Source organism: Canis aureus, chromosome 23, assembly GCF_053574225.1.
Source record: "Canis aureus isolate CA01 chromosome 23, VMU_Caureus_v.1.0, whole genome shotgun sequence".
In the NCBI taxonomy this organism is placed as follows: Eukaryota; Metazoa; Chordata; class Mammalia; order Carnivora; family Canidae; genus Canis; species Canis aureus.
Window position 1 is genome coordinate 28836134 of NC_135633.1, and position 24378 is coordinate 28860511.

The 24378-nt window shown below is 36.5% G+C and overlaps 1 protein-coding gene and 1 pseudogene across 6 annotated transcripts in view; one reads left to right on the forward strand and one right to left on the reverse strand.

Moving 5' to 3' along the window:
- UVRAG (UV radiation resistance associated) overlaps positions 1-24378 on the forward strand; it is a 313421-nt gene that overhangs the window by 58315 nt on the left and 230728 nt on the right. For all 6 annotated transcript variants that reach the window (XR_013362269.1, XR_013362268.1, XM_077867104.1 and 3 more), the window contains exon 5: positions 4612-4686. Coding sequence is in view for 4 of the 6 variants with exons in the window: in XM_077867104.1 (XP_077723230.1) it covers positions 4612-4686 (75 nt within the window). In the remaining 2 variants the exon portion in view is untranslated. The remainder of the gene's footprint in view (positions 1-4611; positions 4687-24378) is intronic.
- On the reverse strand, positions 15557-15688 carry LOC144295591 (U4 spliceosomal RNA; annotated as a pseudogene).

A 24378-nucleotide genomic window follows, 5' to 3' on the forward strand; every position in this document is an offset into this window, starting at 1 on the left:
ATTTTGGATACCAATCCTTTATTGGATATGTCATTTGTAAATATCTTCTCCCATTTTATAGGTTGCCTTTTACTTTTGTTGATTTTTTTTTTTTTTTTTTTTTTTTTGCTGTGCAGAAACTTTTTATTTTGATATAGTCCCAATAGTTTATTTTTGTTTTTGTTTTCCTTGTCTCAGGGGATCTATGTAAAGAAAAGTTGTTAGAGCCAATATCAGAGAAATTACTGCCTGTACTCTTTTCTAGGATTTTTATGGTTTCAGGTCTCAAATTTAGGTCTTTAATCCATTTTGAATTTATTTTTATGTATGGTATAAGAAAGTCCAATTTCATTCTTTTGCATGTTCATGTCCAGTTTTCCTTACACCATTTGCTGAAGATACTGTCTTTCCTCATTGGATGTTCTTTCCTGCTTTGTTGAAGATTAATTGACCATATAATTGTGGGTTTATTTCTAGATATTCTATTCTGTTCCATTGATCTATGTGTCTTTTTTTGTGCCAGTACTATACTGTTTTAAATATACGGCTTTGTAATATAATGTAAAGTCCAGGATTATGATGCTTCCAGATTTGCTTTTCTTTTCCTGAAAAGCTTGCTTGAATTGCTTTAGCTATTCAGTCTTTTGTGGTTCCATACAAATTTTAGGTTTTCTGTTAAAAATACTTTTGGTATTTTGACAGGGATTGCATTAAAAATGTAGATTGTGGGGATCCCTGGGTGGCTCAGCGGTTTAGCGCCTGCCTTCAGCCCAGGGCGTGATTGTGGAGTCCTGGGATCGAGTCCCACGTCAGTCTCCTTGCATGGAGCCTGCTTCTCCCTCTGCCTGTGGGTCTGCCTCTCTCACTCTCTCTCTTTCTCTCTGTGTCTCTCATGAATAAATAAATAAAATCTTAAAAAAAAAATGTAGATTGCTTTGAATAGTATAGACGTTTTAACAACATTTGTTCTTCCAATCCATGAGCATGGAATTTGGAATGTCTTTCCATTTCTTTGTGTCTTCAATTTCTTTCATCAGTTTTCTTTTTTAAAGATTTTATTTATTTATTCATGAGAGACACACAGAGAGAGGCAGAGACATAGGTAGAGGGAGAAGCAGGCTCTCCACAGGGAGCCTGATGTGGCACTTGATCCCAGGACCCCAGGATCACAACCTGAGCCAAAGGCAGATGCTCAACCACTGAGCCACCCAGGTGCCCCTTAATAGTGTTTTATAGTTTTCAGAATACAGGTTCTTCACCTCTTTAGATTGTTTCCTAGGTATCTTATTATTTTGGGTGTAAATGAAATGGTTTTCTTAGTTTCTCTTTCTGCTGTTTCATTAGAATCTTGTAGAATCTTGTGATTTTAATTTGAACTTCTCTAGTGATTAAGTCATGTTGAGCAATACAAAAAATGTTTATTTGTCATCATTCTTTCTCTCACCCCTTTTTTGGTGAAATGTTTATTTAGATCTTTTGCCTACTTTTTATTGGCTGTTTGAATTCTCATTATTGGGTTGTAAAATTTCTGTATGTATTCTAGATAGGAGTCAGTTCTTTATAAGATAGTTATTTTCTGCCAGTCTGTGGCTTGTCCTTTTGTTTAAGTGTCATTTAAATGATCGAAGTTTATCAGTATTGATAAAGTCCACTATATTGTTTTTTCTTTTATGTTTCATGCTCTTTGTGTCTTATCTAAGACATCTTTGCCTAATCATAGGTCACACAGATTTTTTTCCATGGGGTTTTTTCCTCGTGGAGTTTTATAGTATTAGGCTTTATGTTTATGTCTATGATAATTTTGGATTAACTTATATTTAAGGTATAAGGCACATTGTTTTGCAGATTGGTTAACATTTGTCCCTGCACTCTGTTGTTAGAGCTGTTATTTCTCCATTGAATTACCTTGTTATCTTTGTTGAAAATCAGTTTTTAAAAAATAATTTGTGGGAGTCTGTTTCTGGACTCTCTTCTATTTCATTGATCGACAGGTCTGTCTTTATTCCAATACCACATTGTCTTGAATACTGTAGTTTTACATCTCATGAATACAGATAATGTCAATCCTTCAACTTTGATCTTGTTTTCAGAATTGTTCTGGCTATTCTAGATCTCTTGCCTTTAAATATACATTCTAGATTTAATTAATTTGTGAATTCTACAGAAATCTAAGAAAATTTGGGGAGAGTTGACATCTTACTAGTATCAGATGTTTCAGTCTGTGGACATGATATATTTCTCCATTTGTGAAAATCTTTGATTTCACTCATCAGCATTTGGTACTTTTCACTATACAGATCTTGCACATATTTTGTTAGATTTGGACTTGTGGATTCTATGTTTTTTTATGCTAGTTTAAATGCTATTTAAAAATATTTCTATTTCCAATTATTGTAGCTAGTATATAGAAACATCTCTGTATTGAACGTGTATTCTGTGACTTTGTTAAACTCATTTATTAGATCTAGTAGTTTTTTGGTAGACTCCTTTTGTAAATTGCTATGTAGGGAATCATGTCTCTGAATAGATGGTTTAATTTCTTCCTAATGAATATGTCTTTTTTTCTTGTCGTTTCATTGGTGAAGACCTCAGTACAATGTTGAATAGAAATGAGTAGATTGGGCAACTTTGTTTTTTTTTACTGATGCTGTGTAAAACTATTCAGTCTTTCATTATTAAGTATAATATTAGCTATAAATTTTGTAGACACTTTATCAGGTTGAGGAAATTTCCTTTCATATGGAAATACATTTGTGAGTATTTTATTAAGATTTCTTTCATCTGTATCCATGGGAGATACTTCTCTTGTACTTCTCTTGTATTGTCCTTGTCCAATTTATTTATTTATTTTTTTTAAAAGGCCTTATTTATTTATTCATGAGAGAGAGAGAGAGGCAGAGACACAGGCATAGGGAGAAGCAGGCTCTGTATGGGGAGCCTGATGTGGGACTCAGGACTCAATCCCAGGACCCTGGGATCGCACCCTGAGCCAAGGGCAGCTGCTGAACCGCTGAGCCATCCTTGTCCAATTTAGTATGAGAGTAATGCTGATCTTGTAAAATGGATTGGGAAGCCTTTACTCTTCTGTTTTCTGGAGGAATTTGTGTAAAATTGCTATTATTCCACAAATGTTTGACAGAATTCTTCAGTGAACCCATGTGGGTGTTAAGATTTCCCTGTGGGAAAGTTTAAAAGCCTGACTTGTTACTTTATTTGATATGGGGCTATATTTAGATTATCTATCTTCTTATGTGAGCTTTGATAGTTTGTCTTCCAAAGAATTTGTTAGTTTCACCTAAGATTTCAAATTTATAAGCATAAAAGTTTCCACAGTATTACTATACTTTATATCCTTGTAATGTATATAGGCTACATAATGATCCTTTCCTCTGTCATTCTTGCTATTGGTAATTTCTGTCTCATCTCTTTCTTCTCTTGATCACTCTGCCTAGAGATTTATCCATTTTTGTAGGTTTTCAAAGAACTAGTTTTTGGTTTCATTGTTTATTGTTATTGTTTTCAGTCTCACTGATTTCTGATTTTATCCTTATAATTTTCTTTCTTTTGCTTGCTTTGGGTTTACTTTGTTCCTCTTTACTAGTTTAAGGTAGGATTTTGCATTACTGTTTGGAGACTTCTCTTTTCTAAAGTAAGCATTTACTAAATTTTCCCCTAAGCCTTCCTTTAACTGTGACTCACAAACTTTGGTGATGTATATTCATTTTCATTCAATTCAAAATATTTTCTAATTTCCCTTTTATTTCTTCGTAACCCAGGGGTTATTTAGAGATATAGTGTTTAATTTTCAAACATATGTGGATTTTCCAGGGATCCTTCTTTTGTTGATTTTTGATTGAACTCTTTTGAGTTTAGAGAAAATAGTTTGTTTGATTTCAGTCATTTAAGCTTTTTTTTGAGATTTATTTTATGGCCTAGAATATAGAATCTCTTTTTGGTGAATGTTTCCTGTACATGTGATGTGTATTCTATTGTCATTGAATGGAATGTTTTGCAGATATCAGGTTAAATTGATTGATAATCTTGAGTGAAATTTGGATATGTTGGATTTAGCCAGGGGAATTGGGGGTAGGCACAGAAGTATGGTATCACAGAGCATAAACTGATTCATTAATTTTAATTGAGGAAACTAGAGTCCAGAGTAATGATGCAATTTAGATACTATCTTTAAACTGCCTTTTTGAAAATAGAAAATAATATTAATGTTTTATGTTTTTTCTAGGACTTCATGGTTTTTTAAGGACTTTTACAGACTAAGTGGATTGTGTTTTCTTTGAGATCACAGAATGTATAGTATGTCTATACTATACATTTGAATCATTTGTATTTCAGAAGTAGCCTTTCCATAGCAATCTCAAGAAGTATTTATAGAAAATATATGTGAATGATCATGCCTGTAATCTCATGTGATGATTTTGTGAGCCCTTTGACTAAAGCAGGAAGCTCTCATTTGATTACCTGGTCTTAGGACAAATGATATGTTTTTAGCTGGCTTGTTAGATTAGTCAGCCTATTTCTCAGCATTGAAGTAGGTCTTGTAAGTGTCATGCTCTAATCATATTAAAACTTAATTGGAATGAGAAGAACTGATAGTGTGTTTTTCTTCTTTCTTAGATTCATGCCCGCAACCAAAATGAAATAATTTTTGGGTTGAATGATGGCTACTATGGTGCTCCGTTTGAACATAAGGTAAGAGGATTTTCCTAGTGCTGTGAATTTTGTTTAGTGTAGCTGTGCTTTGACATATAGTATGTAAAAAAGCTATGTGTAAATAGAATCTTCCTTTAAGTATCATTCTAAGTTTGTTTAGTGTAGCTTAGGGTGAATGAATGCTTTTTAAAGTGAATATTCATTTTGTAACCACCCCAGTTTATCTTTTCTAAATTCAGATGATTAATTTACCTATGAGGAAATCGGGCTGTTTGCTCTTATTCTGTGTAATTCTTTGGAGGATTAGAACAGAATGGTGAATTTTGATTAAGTACAATACAATTTTATTAAATGTTTCAGATACCTTTTACACTTTCAGTAAATTTAAGAAACTGTGAGTACAGTGTTATTATAGTCAGTGCTGTCTCTATAGCTAAAAGCAGTTAGAGAAAGGAAAGAGAAGGTAATTCATATTTACTAAATACCTACTATCTGTGTTACTGTGCCAGGTGATTTATGTTCTTTATCCCACTTAATACCAGCCACAAACCAGTGAGGTGAGTTTTCTACACTACTTGCTCTTAGTGACCACATTGTTTCATAATTCTTCATTGTGTGAAATTCTGTTGCTGGAATGCTCCATTCATTCAGCAGCTATTTATTGAGTACCTGCTGTATGTCAGCTATTGTGCCCTCTCTGTAAGTGCTAAAGGTATTTTGGTAAGCAAATGGATATTTTCCAGCAGGAGTGCGTGGAGGAGACAAACACTGGTAAAGTAACCTAACATGTGCTATAAAAGCATGCAAAAAGTGCTATAAAAGCATGCAATAAGGGCCTTACTTATACTGTAGGGACTCAAGAAAGACCTTTTGGAGAACTAGGCTTTTAAGACTATAATCCAAGGATAAGTGGAAATGAACCAGGTACAGAGAGTGGGGGCTGAATGGGAGAGCCTTCCAGCAGAGGAGGTTGGGATGTTCGAAGGCCATGAAGTGGAAGGGCACATGGTGGGTTTTAGGGATTAAAGGAAGGTCAGAGTGATAAGGAGGAGTGATATCAGATGAGGCTGGACAGGAAGGCAGGGGCCACATCATATAGAATCTTTTAAAGGATTTTATCCTAAGAGCAGTGAATTGTATTGAAGGATTTTTTTAGCATGGCAGAGATATAATTTGATTTGTGTTTTAACAATTTCGCTCTGTCTGTGTTAAAGACTGTAGAAGAAGTAAGAATACATGTGGAAAGACAGAAAGGAGGATTGTGTAGTATATCAGGTAAGAGATGCTATCTGGATACTTTGAAATACTTTGGAACAGTGTTATAGCAGAATAGAGAGAAGATGGATTAGGAAAGTTTTAGGAGGTAAAAATCTTTAGGACCTGCTATGCTTTGAATTTAGGGTATAAAGAAAAAGAAGGTGTTGAGGATGACTTTTGGGTTCCTGGCTTGGGTAAAATAATGGGATGGATAAGTGTTCCAGGCACTGGGAGAACTAAGGACACTGAGGGAAGACCAGGTTTGGTGGAGGCAGATTGAGAGCTGAGATTTGATCAGACGGATTTTGAGATGCCTTCAAGATATCCATGTGCAGATGGAGTTCAGGGGAATTAGAGTTATAAATGTGGAGGGGGGGGGCAATGGCACATGGTCACAGAAATGGTAAGTTCAGACTAGGGACAAGCTGGACAGTGAGAAAAAAAAGGGGGGTTTGATAACTATGCCTTGAGGACCTCCAGCTGTTAAGGGCTAAATAAAGGAGGAGGCTTTGGAAAAGTTGCCTGAGAAAAAGTGATGAGAGATGTATAAGGAAAAGAGTGGGGAATCTCATAGGATCTCAGAGGCCGAAGAAAAAGAGGTTTTTTGGGGGGTTGGTTTTTGGCTTTTAAGGGGAGGGAGTGGTCAAATAAGATGAAGACTGAAAATTGCCCATTGGATTTGGCAAAATTGAAGGTATTCTGGGTGACTTCATTAAATTGAGTTCAAACTTCTGAGTAGCTTTTTAAAATTTATTTGAAGCCCTTATATTTTGAGTTCCTAAAGTTTGTCAACACTGTGTATACCTTTGACATAAGAACTACTACTTTATAACTCTTTCTTCCTTTGTTGGATAGATCCTCTAACCTGTAAGCATCTTAAGGACAGATTTGTATATGTAATTTTGAATTCCCAGTACCTCTCACAGTTCTTGAGACATTGTATTTGCTTAGTAAAGATGCTTGATTTAATGAGAGAATTATGGGATTGCTACTCTTTTTGTTGCAGTGCCCCAGTTATAGGGTTAACCATCCAAGACTCTGCTGAGGGATTAAGTTCCTCTTGCAACTGGTGACTAGCTCACCATCTAGCACAATATCGGGTACATAATATTAAAGCAAATATTTATTGAATGTTACTGTGTCTCAAACACTTTTAAGAGCTTTATATTTGGGGACGCCTGGGTGGCTCAGCAGTTGAGCGTCTGCCTTCAGCTCAAGGTGTGATCCCGAGATCCGGGATCAAGTACTGCATCGGGCTCCTTGCAGGAAGCCTGCTTCTTCCTCTGCCTGTGACTCCGCCCCTCTCTGTGTGTCTCTCATGAATAAATAAAATCTTAAAAAAAAAAAAAGAAGAGGTTTATATGTGTTACTCTATTTAATCTCCTTAAGAGATTGCATAGTCTTGGGCAGCCCAGGTGGCTCAGCGGTTTAGCGCCACCTTCGGCCTTCGGCCTGATCCTGGGGACCTGGGATCAAGTCCCATGTCGGGCTCCCTGCATGGAGCCTGGTTCTCCCTCTGTCTGTGTCTCTACCCCTTCCCCCCACCCTGTGTCTCTCATGAATAAATAAATAAAATCTTAAAAAAAAAAAAAAGATTGCATAGTCAGTACTAATACTGTTAGTAATTGAGGTTTTGTTATTTGTTTATTTTTATTTTTTAAAGATTTTATTTATTCATGAAAGACACAGAGAGAGGCAAAGACACAGGGAGAGGGAGAAGCAGGTTCCCTGTAGGGAGCCCGATGCAGAACTCAATCCCAGGACTGTGGGATCACACCCTGAGCTAATGGCAGATGCTCAATCACTGAGCCACCCAGACGTCCCAGTAATTGAGCTTTTGGATAGCCAATGACTAATACCCTTTTCTTCTCCCCCCGAGTTTGGAAAAAGTTTAGAAATAAGACAGGTGATATATAAATGGAAATCAGAATATTGGCTTTATTACTAATAAATTAATTGGTAAACATGGCTTAAATTCTACAACTAAGAAAGCTGGTATATACTTCCTCCCAAATTGAAACTTCCCCTCAAAAAAACAAGAAAATAAGCAAAACTGGGATCTTCCCTTTACTGGGACAAAGTCTAATCCTTCAAGCCAAAAGCAGAATTTATGTGTGTTGTAGGCAGGCTATTCTGACCGGAAGGGAACCTGGAAAGAACTGATGCCATCATACCCCGTTTCATCTCCCAACCTCAGTAGTCAGATAAGTCCTCTCTGCCTATCCTGGAGAGGAATGGGTGAAGAACATAGAGAAGCTGGAAATGTTCTTTTTAGGACATGGGAAATGGAGTGGGACATCTTTTGCCTATATGGAAACATGAGTGCAGAGTGTTCCCCCTGAATATAATAATAATAAATAATAATAATGGCAGCTAATGTTCAGTGAGCTAATAATAATGACAGGTACTATTCTAAGTGGTTTGCATAATTTACCTCACTTGAACCTCACAATTGTCTTTACAGAAGAGGAAGGCTGCACACAGAAGTTAAGTAACTTTCTCAAGATTATGGAGCTACTAAGTAGCAGAGCTGGGATTTCAAGACCAAATGGTCAATAAAAGTTTGTTGAATATATATTATTGTAATAAGTGGTATATTTTATTCTAGCAGTTAGTGAATTTTATAAATTTAGAAGCACAGCCTTATCTTACCACTGTGCCAGCTTTCAGATAAACATCTGACATAGAGTTTGAACCTTAAAAAGCATTAGTTTTCGTTTTTAAAGAAAGCCATAAAGAATGTTTCCAGTCAAGATAGCCTTGTAAGTGCGCACTTTGAGACCTTCCACTGGCCAAACAAAAGGAATGGTTGGTTTAAAAGAAAAAAAAAAAAAAAAAGCCAAAAAACAACCCCCCCCCCCAAACAAACAAACAAAAACCCCAGTGATTGGTGAAATCTGAGAAATTTAAAGGGACATACCTTGCTAAAGCAAAGAAATAAAAAGCAAGAAAATAAACCTCTCTGGAACAGAAATGGAATGGAACACGAAGAAGTAGGCAGAAGCAGAAGCCTAGTCCTTGAAAGGTGTGCTCCTCTGGGTGAAATGAACATGAAATGAGCACAAAGCTGAGATAGGATTCTCCCTATTACAGAAGAAGGCTGGGGAAAAAAAAAAAAAGACATCATAGAGAACCTAAAGATATTTAAGAAAAAATTTTAAAAGGAGAAATATTTAAAGTGAGCAGGGAATGGAAATATTACCTACAAATTAGACTGACAGCAGACTTTGCATCAGTAACAGTGTCAGGAGAAATCATCCTCAAAGTGCTCTTAACTATTAAATGTATAATTCTTTTTTTTTTTGAGGTTTTATTTATTTATTCATGAGAGACACGGAGAGAGAGGCAGAGACACACACAGGGAGAGGAAGAAACAAGCTCCATGTAGGGAGCCTGATGTGGCACTCGATCCCAGAACCCCGGGATCATGCCCTGAGCCAAAGGCAGACACTCAACCACTGAGCCACTCAGGCATCCCAAATGTATAGTTCTTTTTCTAGTAAACTTTCAGTTGAGAGCGAGAGTGAAAGAGAGACAGTTTTAAAGACACACAGATTGAGAATTTACTGCCCATAGCCCCTTTATCTATACTGAATAGTGGAGATAGAGAAGTGGTCCCAAAGGGAAGATGTGGGAATTAATAGGAAGTTACAGCAAGACACATAAAACTGGTTGCAATGTTAATGAATGCAATTAACTACTGACAGCAAACTAACATGTAAACAAAAACTTAATAAGTTCTGAGTTTTAAGGTATAAAAACAAACTAGACCATTGTTACTCAAAGTATAGTTTGTGAACCAGAGCAAACCTAACAACTGTCCCTAGTCTGTGGTGAGCTAAGTATAAAAAGTGAGAGTAAATGTTTTAAAACTTTTATAGCAATTTGACATTATTGTGGCTTTTTATTGTATTTTATAAAAGTATCATTTCACAGTGGGTTGAGGGAACAGCCTCTGGTCCTTGGCCACAGAGTGTTTGAGAAGCACTGCTCTAGATATCAATAATGAGGTGAGGGAGGGTGTGTAAAAAGTTAAGACTCATTGAGGTCACTGATCTCTTTGGGAGGACAATAAGCAAATTCAGAATTTGTTAGAAAAAATTATGTTTACGTATGCATGTTAAAAATGTAAAGGTATCTAGTGTAGATTAGAAACCAGAAAAAATATATTTTTAAGTAGCAGAGGAAAGAAAGGGACTATAAAGAGTAGAAAACTTTGTCAACTAATAGGAGGGAGGAAAGAAAACAAACAGTAAACAAAAACATGTAGTAAAGTGGTAGAAATAAGTCCAGATGTATTTGTAATGACAGTAATTGAAGCTATCCTGTATGTGTTGGACATATTTCATAAAAGCTTTTATAAAATGCTAAAGTAACAAGATTGAGAACAGGATTGTTTTTTCAGAATGCGTGTATGCTAAAAAGTGCCAAGTTTGTGGGGCAATAAGGAAGAAAACTTTGGAGCAGCACTATAAATAGTGACTAGAATTTTGTTGACCTTAAGCATTCTTAAGCATTAATGCTTAAGTTCTTAAGCATTCTTGTTTTATATTAATTGTAACCAGAAACACCGTTATTATTACTTCTGGTGATTATGTTGCTATTAATCATCCCTCTGTTCATATTACTTAAAGTGACTTCAGCCACTGTGGGTCTGAAAGCTGAAAGTACTCATTTGCTCAGAACTTTTGCCTCTTTGTTCATCTGCTTCTTGAAAAGGTTTTACTCATTTCTATTGAGTTTTTAGGAACCTAGTGAATCTCAATTATATAGGACAAGGAGTTTAGTCTCTCTACCAGGACGTGTTTGGAAACCACTTAACACAGAAAATCTTTCACTAAAATATGCTTTGGGTTTGAATCCTTTGTTCAACCTCTGCTGACATTATTAGAGAGTGATATGTTCTTACTTTATGTAGTAAGATTGCATTTATTTGGCATATAAACAGGGAACTAACTCATAGCTATTCAGTAGCAATGCAGGTGAAGAGATTGAATAAATGATGAAAGTCTTCTGTTTGTATTTGCAAAAGTCATTCATGATTTTTTCCTGTTAATAAATATCAAGTAACTACTATGTGTCCATTATTAAACTAAGCACTTTGTGATACAAAAGTATTAAATATGGATTCACAAACATTTTTTTTTTTTAGGTGAGATAAAACAGTATATATTCCAGAAGAGTTCCAGTTTACAGATGGGTTTAGTTTGAAAGTAGTTTTTGATGTCAGTTATTTAGGTCTTGCAGATAACACAGGTGAATTATAACAGAACCTTAAATAATCTGAAGAGCATCTTTGGAAGAGGTGCTCTTTTTAACGTTTGGAGACTATGGAGAACAGAGAGGAACACTATTGTGGCTTGAAGTTGGAGTGGATGCAACTTGGTGAATAAGGCTAGGTGGCTGGGAGGGATTTTTTTGGGTGGATTGAACTGCTAGAATGATATTTGGGGGAGCATAAGGAGTAAGAGGCTAGCTTCTTAATCAGTAAGCTGGAAACCTTTCAGATCTCAGTTTAGGAGTTTTGCCTTTTATATAGACATGTAAGACTATTTTTGCCTGGCTTGCCTTTTGTCAGCTACCCTTGTTTTTGGGAGGATGCTGACAACTTACCTGGGTTGAGTATATACTCCTAGTGGTTAAGAATACAAGGTTTTGGAGTCAGATTGAGGTGAGTTTAATTCCAGGCACTTCTGCAATTGCCTATGAGAGAGATCTTGAGCAAATTAAGGCATCTCTGAGTCTTTCTCCTCTTACAAAGAGAACAATTTCTACCTCATCAAAAATTGAGGATGAAAAGTGATAATGTACTGTATACAGCCTGACACATGAATAGAGTTCAATAATAAATGGAAACTACTTATTAGGCTCTAAATCCTATGGTAAGAGGGATTACCTCTTTAACATTATGTCCCTTATATAGTACCTTGCACAGCATATATTATAGTAGGTATTCAATAGAAATTTGTTAATGAGTGTATGTGAATGCATGCTGTATTTGGGACTATCATAGCAATAATTGAGAATAAACATCTTGAAGGGATGGTATTTCTCTTTCTTATCCTGCTTTACCCCTAGCCCCAACTTCTGGGGTTTTATTTTTAAAGATTTTATTTATTTATTCATTTGAGAAAGAGTGAGAGAGGTAAGTAAGAGCACAGCTTGAGGGGAGAAGAGAGGGAGAAGCAGAGTCCCTGCTGAGCAGGGAGCCTGATTAGGGCTAGATCCCAGGACCCTGGATCATGACCTGAGTTGAAGACAGACAGTTAATTGACTGAACCACCCAGGCACCCCTCTGGAGTTTAATTTTCACATAACTCATACTGTCATAATAACCCTAACTACTATGTTATTGACAAAGTGTAAAAAGCCTTAGATTGTTAAGAATTCTTTTCTCAGACTAAAAGCTATAGCAGCAATATCTCCAAAGTCCAGTAGATGGCAATGCTTTCTCATTCTAATGGGGGAAAAAGTAAGCAGGAGTAGAATCCAGTAAAAAGGATCAAATCTTTTTGAAATGACATTTTTAGGAGATTGAAATAGCAATTTGGTGATTAATTTCACAAACACAGTCATATAACTTGATCATCTCAGGTACATAGCTGAGCCTAGATTAAAAATATAGGGAATAAAGGGGAAAGGAGAAAAAATGAGTGCAAAATATCAGAAAGGGAGACAGAACATGAGAGACTCCTAACTCTGGGAAACGAACTAGGGGTGATGGAAGGGGAGGTGGGCAGGGGGGTGGGGGTGACGGGCATTGGGGGGGGGGCACTTGATGGGATGAGCACTGGGTGTTATTCTGTATGTTGGCAAATTGAACACCAATAAAAAATAAATTTATATAAAAATATATATAGGGATAACAGCAAGTTTCAGAATCTGTTTTGAGAACCTGTACAGAGATGTCTGGGTGGCTCACCCATTGAGCGGCTGCCTTCGGCTCAGGGAGTGATCCCGGGATTGAGTTCCTCATCGGGCTTCCTGCTTGGAGCCTGATTCTCCCTCTGCCTATGTCTCTGCCCTCCCTTCCCTCCCCCTACCCCTCTCTGTGTCTCCCATGAATAAATAAATAAAACATTTTTTCTTTTTTTTAAAAGAACCTGTAAAAATGAAAATTCCTGATTTTATATTTTTCAAGTTATGATACTCTTGAAAAATAGAAAATCTGAGTTTCAATTTCCATTAAGATGTTTCCATTTAGTTAACTTTATTAGAACTGAGAAATTAAAAAGATGGCTATTTCCTCTTGCTAGTCAAATTAGTGTACACTAACTTATTTCCAAAGCATGTCTCACACAATACACAAGCAGAACATTCAGAAGTAGGGATTAAGTGTCCCAAGTAGCCTATGTTTTAACAACAAGGAAAGGGATTGTGGTATAATGTTGTCCAGGTCTTCCATCATCAAGCAAAAGTTGGAAAATCATAACAATAGGCCATTCCTACCCACAGTCAATTCAGCTTTCCCTATGCTAACCACCACTCCCTCATTGCAAAATGTAAGAAACAAAGACAAGAAATCTTCAGGGGCTGTTTCTAATAGCTGCCTGCTTTGTTATAAAACATCTAGATTTCTGAGCTTAGTTTAAATCCGGATAAAACTTCGTTTCTGAATTATTTGAGCAGGTGTAATATCCTAGTAACAGTGTTACTTACACCAGGTAGATAGAGAGCTTTTGAAAGCTACCATTGCCAATTTTCATTTACTGAGTACCTACTACATGTCAGACGCTATACTAGCTACCTTGCGTGTTTTTTATTTAATCTTGTGTAATAACTCCATGAGGTGGTTATTATCCTCATTTTATAGGTAAAGTACCCTAGAAAAAAACAAACTACTAACCCAAGATTACATAGTTAGGAAGTAGCAGAACCATGACAACTTAAAGCTAGGTCTCCTTTACTCAGAGGTGTTTTCTTTTAACCACTACATTATATGCCATCTGTGCGTTTCTTCCTGCTTCATATAGCCTGTTCAAAGTACTAGGTCTCTGTATTTGCATTTATTTAAGCAGAAATCACCACTATGCGCATTGTGAGAATTAATTGAGAGGGTACATCGGAAAGTGCTCTGAATGATATGAAGTGCATTATTGTACAGACTCTGTGTATTTATTTTTGTAGAGTGGGCATGCAATGCCCATGAGGCCATGAACCCACTGAAGTCTACAAAAGTTCCACGTATTAGTCACTATATTTGGCTTCTCTTGAGTCCTTTTTCTTTTTTTCCCCTTTTCTCTTGGATCAAATTAACTTCTGACAGATGTTTGGAAAATCATCTTATCCTGTAATTCATATTTATAAATCCTCCTGCTACAGTGTGGTCCCCATTCTCTCTCTTCATTGAAGCCAGAAAATAATCTGGGAAATTGCCACGTTTCCTGTTATGAATTTGGAGGATCTTGTCTTCTTAGCACAATTTTTGAGCTTTTCAGAATTTCAATACTGGAAAACTCAAAGCCAGGCATGGTTCTTTGTATAGATGTTTTGGATTCTTGAAAAGTAAACAGAAACAGAGCTACAGACTTGTCCTCACTAGGGGATTCAGAGAGTTTAAAATTTTGAAAACTTGTTTTTAGTATTCTCTTTTGGATTTGTGGTGAGGGCATGCTTAATCTTTGTTCCTCCCTCTGATAGTCAGTTTCAGTTTAAATTGTTCCACAAAGCTGGGAATCCTGTCTCCCTTCTCCCTGTCTCCACTAATGTTCATCAGTGTGATGCCGCTACAGCCTTCTCTTCTCCTCTCACACATACAGTACTTTGAGTATGCATCTTTTCTCTTCTTCTGGGCATAAGCTCCTTTCTACTGAAGTTGTGTCTTACTTTTGTGAGTCTCAGGATTTAACATAGACTTCCTTAGTAAATATTTTCCCGCAAGTGAACTCCATCTACTAGGATCACACCATTCCTATCTCTACTCAAAAATAGACTTTCAGGTATATTTCTTCTTGTCATGGAATAGCATTGATGGCATGTAAGTCCACTTCATACTTGCACTGTGTGACTCTGATTGTAATGCTTTTTTGAGGGTAGTTTAAAATATGAACAAGGATTTCTTTACCATATTGAATTAAAAGAAGGAATTGATTTTAGTTTTACGATCTATATACCTTTGCTTAACAGTACTTCTTCCTCCTCCCCCCCCCCCCAAAGATTTTATCCATTCGTTCACAAGAGACAATGAGAGAGGCAGAGACATAGGCAGAGGGAGAAGCAGATTCCCTGCGGAGAGCCTGATGCAGGACTGGATCCCAGGACCTTGGGACCATGACTTGAGCCAAAGGCAGACACTCAACCACTGAGTCACCCAGGCATCCTTATCAGTATTGTTCTTATTTCTCATTGCTTCTCACTATTTTGAGGCAGAGAACTTCTTCTGTGATCTCAAACCTTAGACCCAGTCTAGAGGAATAAATACTCAGTTCTGGTTTAGTTTTTAAGAAGAGGTCTTGCCTTTCCTCCTAAAAGCTCGGCTTCTTGGCTTCCTCAGAGCTCAGAGGCAGAAGGTACCAGATGTTTGAAGGTGCTCAACAGAGATACTTGCACAATTTTTTTCAGTTTAAACTTGACTGGCAATTAAAAGTGTATTAAGGTCCAAACGGACTATACACATAGAAACACAAGCTGGCTGTTGATCTTTCAGGTAGCCATTTTAAGACAAGTTGTACAAATAAATACTGTATTTTAAGATAGATACTGATTGCATCTGAAAATATGCTCAATTAGCAATAATTACACCTCTGATAAACCTTATTGGCTATGATACTGCCACTGCAAAGCTGAAAATATGCTCAGGTAGTAGAATGAGCCATTGTTTTTTTTTTCCCTTGCCAATCATAATTTCTTACTCTACCTAAGTAAGTAGAAAAGGGATTATTTGCAGAGCTCACTTAATAGTTTTACGAATAACATTTAGAACACTGTCAGTTCTGGTAGGGAAAGCTTTTGGTGGAGTCTTTAAGCTGTTTTCCTCAAGCTTCCACTTGGCCTTTGTCTTCTCTTGAACACTTTATTTTTGCATTCAGAAATAATCCAAGTCCACACATCCACTCTGTATTTCCATATATCCAGTCTAGTATCAAATTGCTTGGATGTTTCAGAAACATGTTTGCTCTACAAGTCCCAAACTGAGCTCAGTTCCCCTCTCCTTCTTGAAAAACTTCTTCCTCTTGTGTTCCTTAGTTTATTGAATGGTACTGCTATCCATGTACTGTCTCAAGTCAGAACAGAGGAATCAGCCCGGATCCCTCCCTCTTTTTTTTTGAATGACTATTTATGGTATCTGCTAAATATCTACTTTCATACTTCTTGCATTGTAGCCAGATTTATCTTTCGAAAATGCTGGTCATGTCCCTCTTTTATTTAAATTATTTCAGAGTAATTACTGACTTATAAAGTCTTACTGTATGATCTGGTTCCTGATTTCTAAGCATTGCCACTCATAACTTAGATTATATTTCTATAGAAAGGCTTTCCATGATGTACCCCTAAATCTGGCCTGGGGTATATGCTCCCATGGCACCTCGGATTTCATTTTCCTCATCACTGACCCTTACCTGGATATATTCTGATTGTCCATTTGCTCATCTCTCTTTCTTACTAGACTGTAAGCTACGTAAGGGCAGGGACAGTGTCTGTCTTCATTACTAATTTATTCCTAGCGCTTAGCACTGTGCCTGGCATACAGTAGTAATACAATAAATATTTGTTGAATGAGTAAGTGAAGCTTCTGTAGTAGCAGATCATTAAACATTCTAATGGGATACACTAGCTGGTTGTCATCATCTGTAAGGCTTATTACTCAAAATTCTAGTTCTGTAGGTTTAAATAGTTTCTCACCATTTCTGCATAGACATCTGTCATTTGCAAATTATTATATTTTAAATGGAATTCTTCATTTTTCTCTCCAGGCTTTCTATTCTTTCCAATTTGCCGCATCTTTTAAAAAATATTTCCCCGTTTATTTATGGCTCCAGTATTGCAGTTAGACTTGATTGATTTCTTTCTTTTATCTACTCTGTACAGTTCGCCACTAGACTCTTTTGAGTCCTTTGAAATAACTCCTATCCACGGCTACTTTTCCATCTCTGTTGCCATGCATGATCCAAGCTCAGACCGGCACCCCCTTGAGGCTGGATTACTGTAGTAGTTTTCCAGTGGGCCTGTGGACTCTATAGTTTTTTTGTATCCACCCTGTGTTATTCACCACCACCTGATTAATCTTCCTAAGGCATACTTTCATTTTTTATTCCTTTGCTTAAAGGTTTTGTAGGGTGACTTCTCATTGTCTGTTAGATGTATCTAATCTCTGACTTGTTTTTTCCCTTCTTTCCATCAGCCTAAATTCAGTCAGTAGTACGTATGATACTCTACTTGTGCTTTTATTTCTTTCTTTTAGTGTTTGATCTCTCATTATCCCTAGTACATGTGGATTTTTGGAATACCCTGCCAACTGGTGTTTGGACATTTTGTCTTCTCCAATGCGTCATGTTTGTCATTATCAGAATAGCTTTCCTTAAATGCACCTCTGATCTTATGCTATACATTCAAAAACCTCTCATGAGTCCTTATTTCCTGGAGATTATCTCTGCTTTTTAGCATGGCATTCAAGGCTTTCTCTACTCTGGCCATCCCAAGCTACTTATTCAGCCCTGTTTCCCATTATTTTTCTTTCTGGGGTTCCAGGTAACTTCCACATCATGGAAGCTGAACAAATTGGACCACTGCTTTATTTTCTCAACATGCAGCTTGTGTTTTCCCCACTGTCATGCTTTGGCTACAAGAGTTCAGACTCTGTAGGACTTTCCTTCACTGCCATTCAGCTTTTTAATACTTCACAGTCCATCTCAATTACTGCCACCCCTAAAACCTTCGATGTACCTGCTCCTTCTAGATGGAATTTTTACCACATCAGAACCCCTGCAGCTATTTCTTTTGTAACTTTTCCTATGGCACGTTGAAGTTTTAACTTCACTTAGAACCTTAACTGGGTTGTATACATCATAGTATACTGGGTTATATACTTTTATAGGGATGGTAGCAATTGCTTGACACCTTGTATGTATTAGGTATTCGGTAAGCACTGAAATAAATAAGTATGTGATTAATACTCGTTGCTTCATAATCAATTATCCTGTCAAATGGATTATTTCAGTATAACTTATAATTCTAATAAAGTTAAGGACAGTGTTGTGACTGTGATAGTCACTAAAAACTCTCAAAATGTATAGTAACATACTTCAAAAGGTGACTTGTCCAATGGTCTACTACAGGGGTAAGCAAACTGTAGTCTAGCACATGGTTGTTTTGTATGACTTATGAGCCAAGAATGGTTTTTACATTTGCGAAGAATTTGAAGCAGAAAACAAAGAATATGTCACAGAGATGACATGTAGCTGGCAAAGCCTGAAATATTTACTATTTGGCCATTGACATGAAAGTTTGTTGACCACTGATCTAGAAACACACCTGATCATCTGCCTGGAATTACTCCTGCTCACTGAGTATGTGAAATTAATCATCTGTTTTCTTGAACAATTTAATAGGCACTCACCCAGCCTGGTGCCTATTCCCTTCCTTGAAAAAGCATTGTTACGCCTGGCTTTAGAAGAATTTTGAGTGACATGTAAATCTCCTCTGGGCTCTTTGGCACTTGGCAGTATCTCACACAGATAACCAGATACAAATGAGCCATTTCTTTCCATTATAATCCTTCCTCAGAGGTCTTTCAGGATCACACATCTGGTGAAGTTAGATGTCATTCAGAACAAGGCTCTTAGCATATTTTAAGAATGTTAATTGCTAAGTGGTGGCTGAAGCAGAAGGGTTTAATAATGTTCTTAAGTTGCCTTAAATGTCCATGGACCCAGAATTTTAGAACTGGAAAGGTCTTAGAGATCAAGTATAGAGTGGTCATTAAGAAAATGGGCTGTGGAGCCAGACTGCATGGCTCTTCTACTTAATCCTTCTTGTGTCTCAGTTTCCTCACCTTTAAAGTGGGGATAATAATAGGCCCAGTTTCACAGGGTTGTGTGAAAAATATGTTAACCCTTATCATATTTAAATTGTTAATGTTAACTTGGAAAAGAACACTGCCTGGCTTACTGTAAATGCTCATAAATGTTATTGTATGTGTATTGCTGTCATTTTTTAAATTATTGTTTTTATTACTGGGAGTGCATCTCATTTTATAGTGAAGGAAACTGAGGCCTAGAGGAGTTAAATTGTTTTCCTCACTTCTGTGACAGGCAGACTGGATTAAAACCCAGGATCCTGGCTTTAATTTGAATGTTCCTTTTCTTGCTATAATATATTGCTTTTAGTTGTGTGTTAGTGGGTATGGATGATTTTTTAATAGAAAAAGATGTATCCAAAAAAAAAAAAAAAGGAAAAAAATGTTTCCCTCTGCATTCACTTAGCCTGATGTTTTTGAGGTGCATCCATGTGAGCACGTGTCAATAATTCTTTATTTTCTATGGCTAAAAATACCTCATTGTCTTGAATAAATCTCATTTTATTTAGTCATTCATCCATTGATGGCTATTTGGGTTGTTTCTACCTTTTGGCTGTTGTGGTTAGTGTTGGTATGAATGTTTGTATACAAGTATTTGTTTGAGGACCTATTTTCGTTTCTTTTAGGTATATACCTAGGAGTGGCTTGGCTGTGTCATATGGTAATTCTGTGTTTGACTTTCTGAGGAATTGCCAAACCTTTATTTTTTATTTATTTTATTTTTTTTTACGGTGGCCAACATTTTACATTCCCATTAGCATTATAGGAGGGTTCTAATTTCTCCACGTCCTTGTAAACATTATTTTGTTTTTTTTTTTCTTAATTAAAAAATTGTGGGATGCTTGGCTACCTTAGTCAGTAGAGCATGTGACTCTTGATCTTGGGGTTGTGAGTTCAGTGCCCACCTTGGGCATAGAGATTACTTAAAAAAATTTTTTTTTGGTGGGGGGGAACGCCTGGTGGCTCAGTGGTTGGGTGTCTGCCTTTGGCTTAGGGTGTGATCCCAGGATCCGGGATCGAGTCCTGCATATGGCTCCCTGTGTGGCTCCTGCTTCTCCCTCTGTCTGTGTTTCTGCCTCTCTCTCTGTGTGTCTCTCATGAATAAATACATAAATCTTAAAAAATTTTTTTTTTAATTTTGGCTGTTTGTTGGTTTGTCTATTATACTTATTTTAGTGGGTATGAAGTAGTATCTCATTATGGTTTTGATTTACCTTTTTCTAATGACTAACAATGTAGAACATTTTTTCATGTGCTTGTTGGATATTTGTATATCTTTTTTTTGGAGAAATGTCTCTAAGTTCTTTGCCCATTTTTAAAGTGGATTGTTTGTCTTTTTATTGTTGAGTTGTTAGAGTTCTTTGTATATTTTAGAGTGAGACCTTTATCAGATACGTGATTTACAAATATTTTTGTGGGTTGTTTTTTCACTTTCTTATAGTGTCCTTTGATGCGCAAAATTTTTAATTTTGATGAAGTTAAATTCATTATTCATTTGTTGCTCATGCTTTTGGTGTCATACCTAAGAATCCACTGGCAAATCTGAGGTTATGTATTTTATATACCCCCATGTACTTTCTTCAAATAGTTTTAGGGTTTTAATTCTTACAATTAGGCCTTCGATCTATTTTGAGGTAATTTTTATATATGCTGTTAGGGATGAGTCCAAGTCATTCTTTTTTGCATATGGTTATCCAGTTGTTTCAGCATCATTTGTTGAAAAGACCATTCTTTTTCCAGTGAGTAGTCTTGATACCTTTGTCTAGAATCAGTGGACCACAGGTATGCAAGTTTATTTATGGACTCTCAGTTCTAGTCCATTGATCTATATATCTACCTTTTATGCCAGTACCACACTATTTAGGAAGGCAGCTGTGCTCACCACTATACCACCAACACCTGCTCACTATTTTGATCACCATTGCTTTGTACTATGTCTTGAAATTGGGAAGAGTAACTTTACCAACTTGGTGTATTACATTGATTTTCATTTATTGAACTGGTCTTACATACCATAGATAAGTCCCACTTGTTCCTGGTTTATAATCCTTTTTTAAAAAATTACTTTTAAATTATGGTGGGATATACATAATACAAAATTTACCATCTTAACTGTTTTAAGTGTGCAGTGTAGTGGCATTAAGTATGTTCATATTGTACTACAGCCATTACCACCATCCATCTCCAGGACTCTTCTCATTTTGTAAAACTGAAAAACTACCCCATTAAGCAATAACTCCCCATCTCTTCTTTCCCCAAGCCCTTGGCACTCACCCTTCTACTTTCTGTTTCTAAAAATTTGATTAGGTACATTATATGAATGGAATCATACAGTATTTGTCCTTTTATCTCTAGCTTATTTTACTTATTTTTTTGGCTTATTTTACTTTTTAAAACATGAACCATCTCAAGGGTCATCTGTATTATAGCATGTATCAGAATTTATTACCTTTTAAGGCTAAATGATATTTCATTGTATGATTGTATCATGTTTTGTTTATTCATCTGTTGATAGACACTTGAGTTGCTTCTACTCCTTGATTATTGTGAATAATACTCCTCTGAACGTGGATGTACAAATATCTTTTTGAGTCTTTGCTTTCAGTTCTTTTTTGGTATATACATATACCTAGAAGTGGAGTTGCTGGCCAAATTGTTTTAAGTTTTTTTTTTTAATTAAAGATTTTTATTTTATTTATTAGTTTGAGAGAGAAAGAGAGAGAGAGAGCGCACATACACATGAGCAGGAGGAGGGGCAACAGGAGAGGGAGAAGCAGGCTCTCCGCTTGAGCAGGGAACCAAAGGGGGGCTCCATCCCTGCACTCCAGGATCACGACCCGAGCCTGAGCTTAAGCAACTGAGCCACCCAGGTGCCCTGGCTGGATTAGCTTTGCTAGTATTTTGTTGAAGATTTTTGCATGTATATTCATAAGGGATTTTTGCATATATATTTATAAGGGATATTCTTGTGCTGTTATTGTCTGGCTTTGGTATCAGGATAATACTGGCATCATAGAATGAGTTAAGAAATATTTCCTTCTCTTTCATTTTTTTGAGAAGTCTTTGAGAAGGATTGATGTTATTTTTTCTTTAAGTAATTGATAGAATTCACCTGTCAAATCATGTGGTTCTAGGCTTTTCATTGCTGGGAGTTTTATGATTACTGATTTCAGCTTCTTTAATTGTGTTATGACTTTATTAAATTAACATTTATTAGCCACAGCACCACAGAGTGCTGGTTGGTGAACCATGGTTCAGCAATAGAGCATGAGAGATACTGAAGCAGAAAATTTTTTTACTTACAAGTCCTAGAGGAATTACAGGGCATGCATTAAGGAACCATATAAGGAGGTCAAGGCAGAGTGTAGAGAGAGGCAGGATCTGGAGTACAGTGCCTTTGTTATTTAGGGTTTGTGGGTGGAATATTTTGGAGTTACTGGGCTAGGGCTAGATTTGGCAGTTCAAACCAAAAGAGCAGGGTTTTGGTAAGCTCCACCAAGAATTTTTTCTTTTTCTCTTTTCTTTTCTTTTCTTTTCTTTTCTTTTCTTTTCTTTTCTTTTCTTTTCTTTTCTTTTCTTTCTTTTTTCTTTTCTTTTCTTTTTTTCTTTTCTTTCTTTTCTTTTCTCTTTTTCTTTTCTTTTCTTTCTTTTTTCTTTTCTTTCTCTTTTCTTTCTTTCTCTTTCTTTCTTTCTTTCTTTCTTTCTTTCTTTTTTTTCTTTTTCTTTCAGATTTTATTTATTCATGGGACACACACAGACACACACAGACACTCACAGAGGCAGAGACACAGGCAAAAGGAGGAGCAGGCTCCATGCAGGGAGCCTGACGTGGGACTCGATCCCGGGTCTCTAGGGTCACACCCTGGGCCGAAGACAGGCACTAAACCGCTGAGCCACCCAGGCTGCCCCCCAATAATTTTTTCTAAGGGGCATTTAGGACATAAGCGCGGGGAGCCAGGAGAGACCGTTGATCCCAAAGTCCTATCATCAGTTCTTGTAAGCAGACTTACATTGCTTGTGTCTCTGTGGCCTGCTATTTAGGACATGTGCTTCCTTGAGAGGTCTCGTCAGTTTAAGGTCTTTGCAGGCCCCTTGGCCAAACAAAGTAGATAGTGAGGCAGCAATACTAGGGAATAGTTTAGCTAATCAATGACTTTACTTATCTCAACGACTTGCTGTAGGTCTGATCAGATTTTCTGTTTTTTCTTGAGTCATTTTGGGGAGCTTTTGTGTTTCCAGGAATTTCCATTTTATCTAGGTTATCTGATTTATTGGCATACAATTATTTATAACATTCTTCTATAACACTTTTTATTTCTATAATAAGATTGGTAATAATGTTCCCATTCACATTCCTGATTTTTAGTGATTTGAGTCTTCTCTCTGTTTTTTTTCCTTAGTCTAGATTTGAGGTCTTTCAGTTTTGTTGATCTTTTCAAAGACCTGACTTTTGGTTTTGTTGATTTTCTCTATTGTTTTTGCATTCTCTATTTCCTGGATCTCAGCTCAAATATTATTTCTTTCCTTATTTTGGGCTTGGTTTGTTCTTTTAGTTCTTTAAGGTGGAAGGAAGATTAGGTTATTGATTTGAACTCTATTACTTCTTAAAAAAGTAATGTAGATGTTTACCACTGTAAATTTCCCTTAGCCTGTTTTCATTATATCACATATGTTTTGGTATGTTACACTTTCATTTTTGTTCATCTCAAAGTATTTAATAATTTTCCTTGTAATTTGTTCTTTGGCCCACTGCTTGTTTAACAGTGTGTTGTTTACTTTGCAGTTCTTGGATTTTCCAAATTTCCTTCTGTTACTGATTTCTAGTTTCATTCCATTACAGTCAGATAAAATACTTTGTATGATTTCAACTTTTAATAATTTATTGATACTTGTTTTGTGGCTGAACATATGGTCCAGCTTGGAGAATGTCCCATGTACACTTGAGAAGAATATATGTATGGTTGTGTTAGGTGGAACATTTTGTTTGCCTCTATTAGATCTAATTGATATATAGTATTATTCATGTCTTCTGTTTCCTTGTTTATCTTTTGTATGGTTGTGCTTTCCATTGTTAGGTGGGGTATTGATATCTCAGTTTTAGTTTTTTTTTTTTTTAATAAAATAATTTTTATTGGTGTTCAGTTTACCACCATACAGAATAACACCCAGTGCTCATCCTGTCAAGTGTCCCCCTCAGTGCCCGTCACCCACTCACCCCCACCCCCTGCTCTCCTCCCCTTCCACCACCCCTAGTTCGTTTCCCAGAGTTAGCAGTCTTTACGTTCTGTCTCCCTTTCTGATATTTCCCACACATTTCTTCTCCCTTCCCTTATATTCCCTTTCACTATTATTTATATTCCCCAAATGAATGAGAACATACACTGTTTGTCCTTCTCCGATTGACTTACTTCACTCAGCATAATACCCTCCAGTTCCATCCACGTTGAAGCAAATGGTGG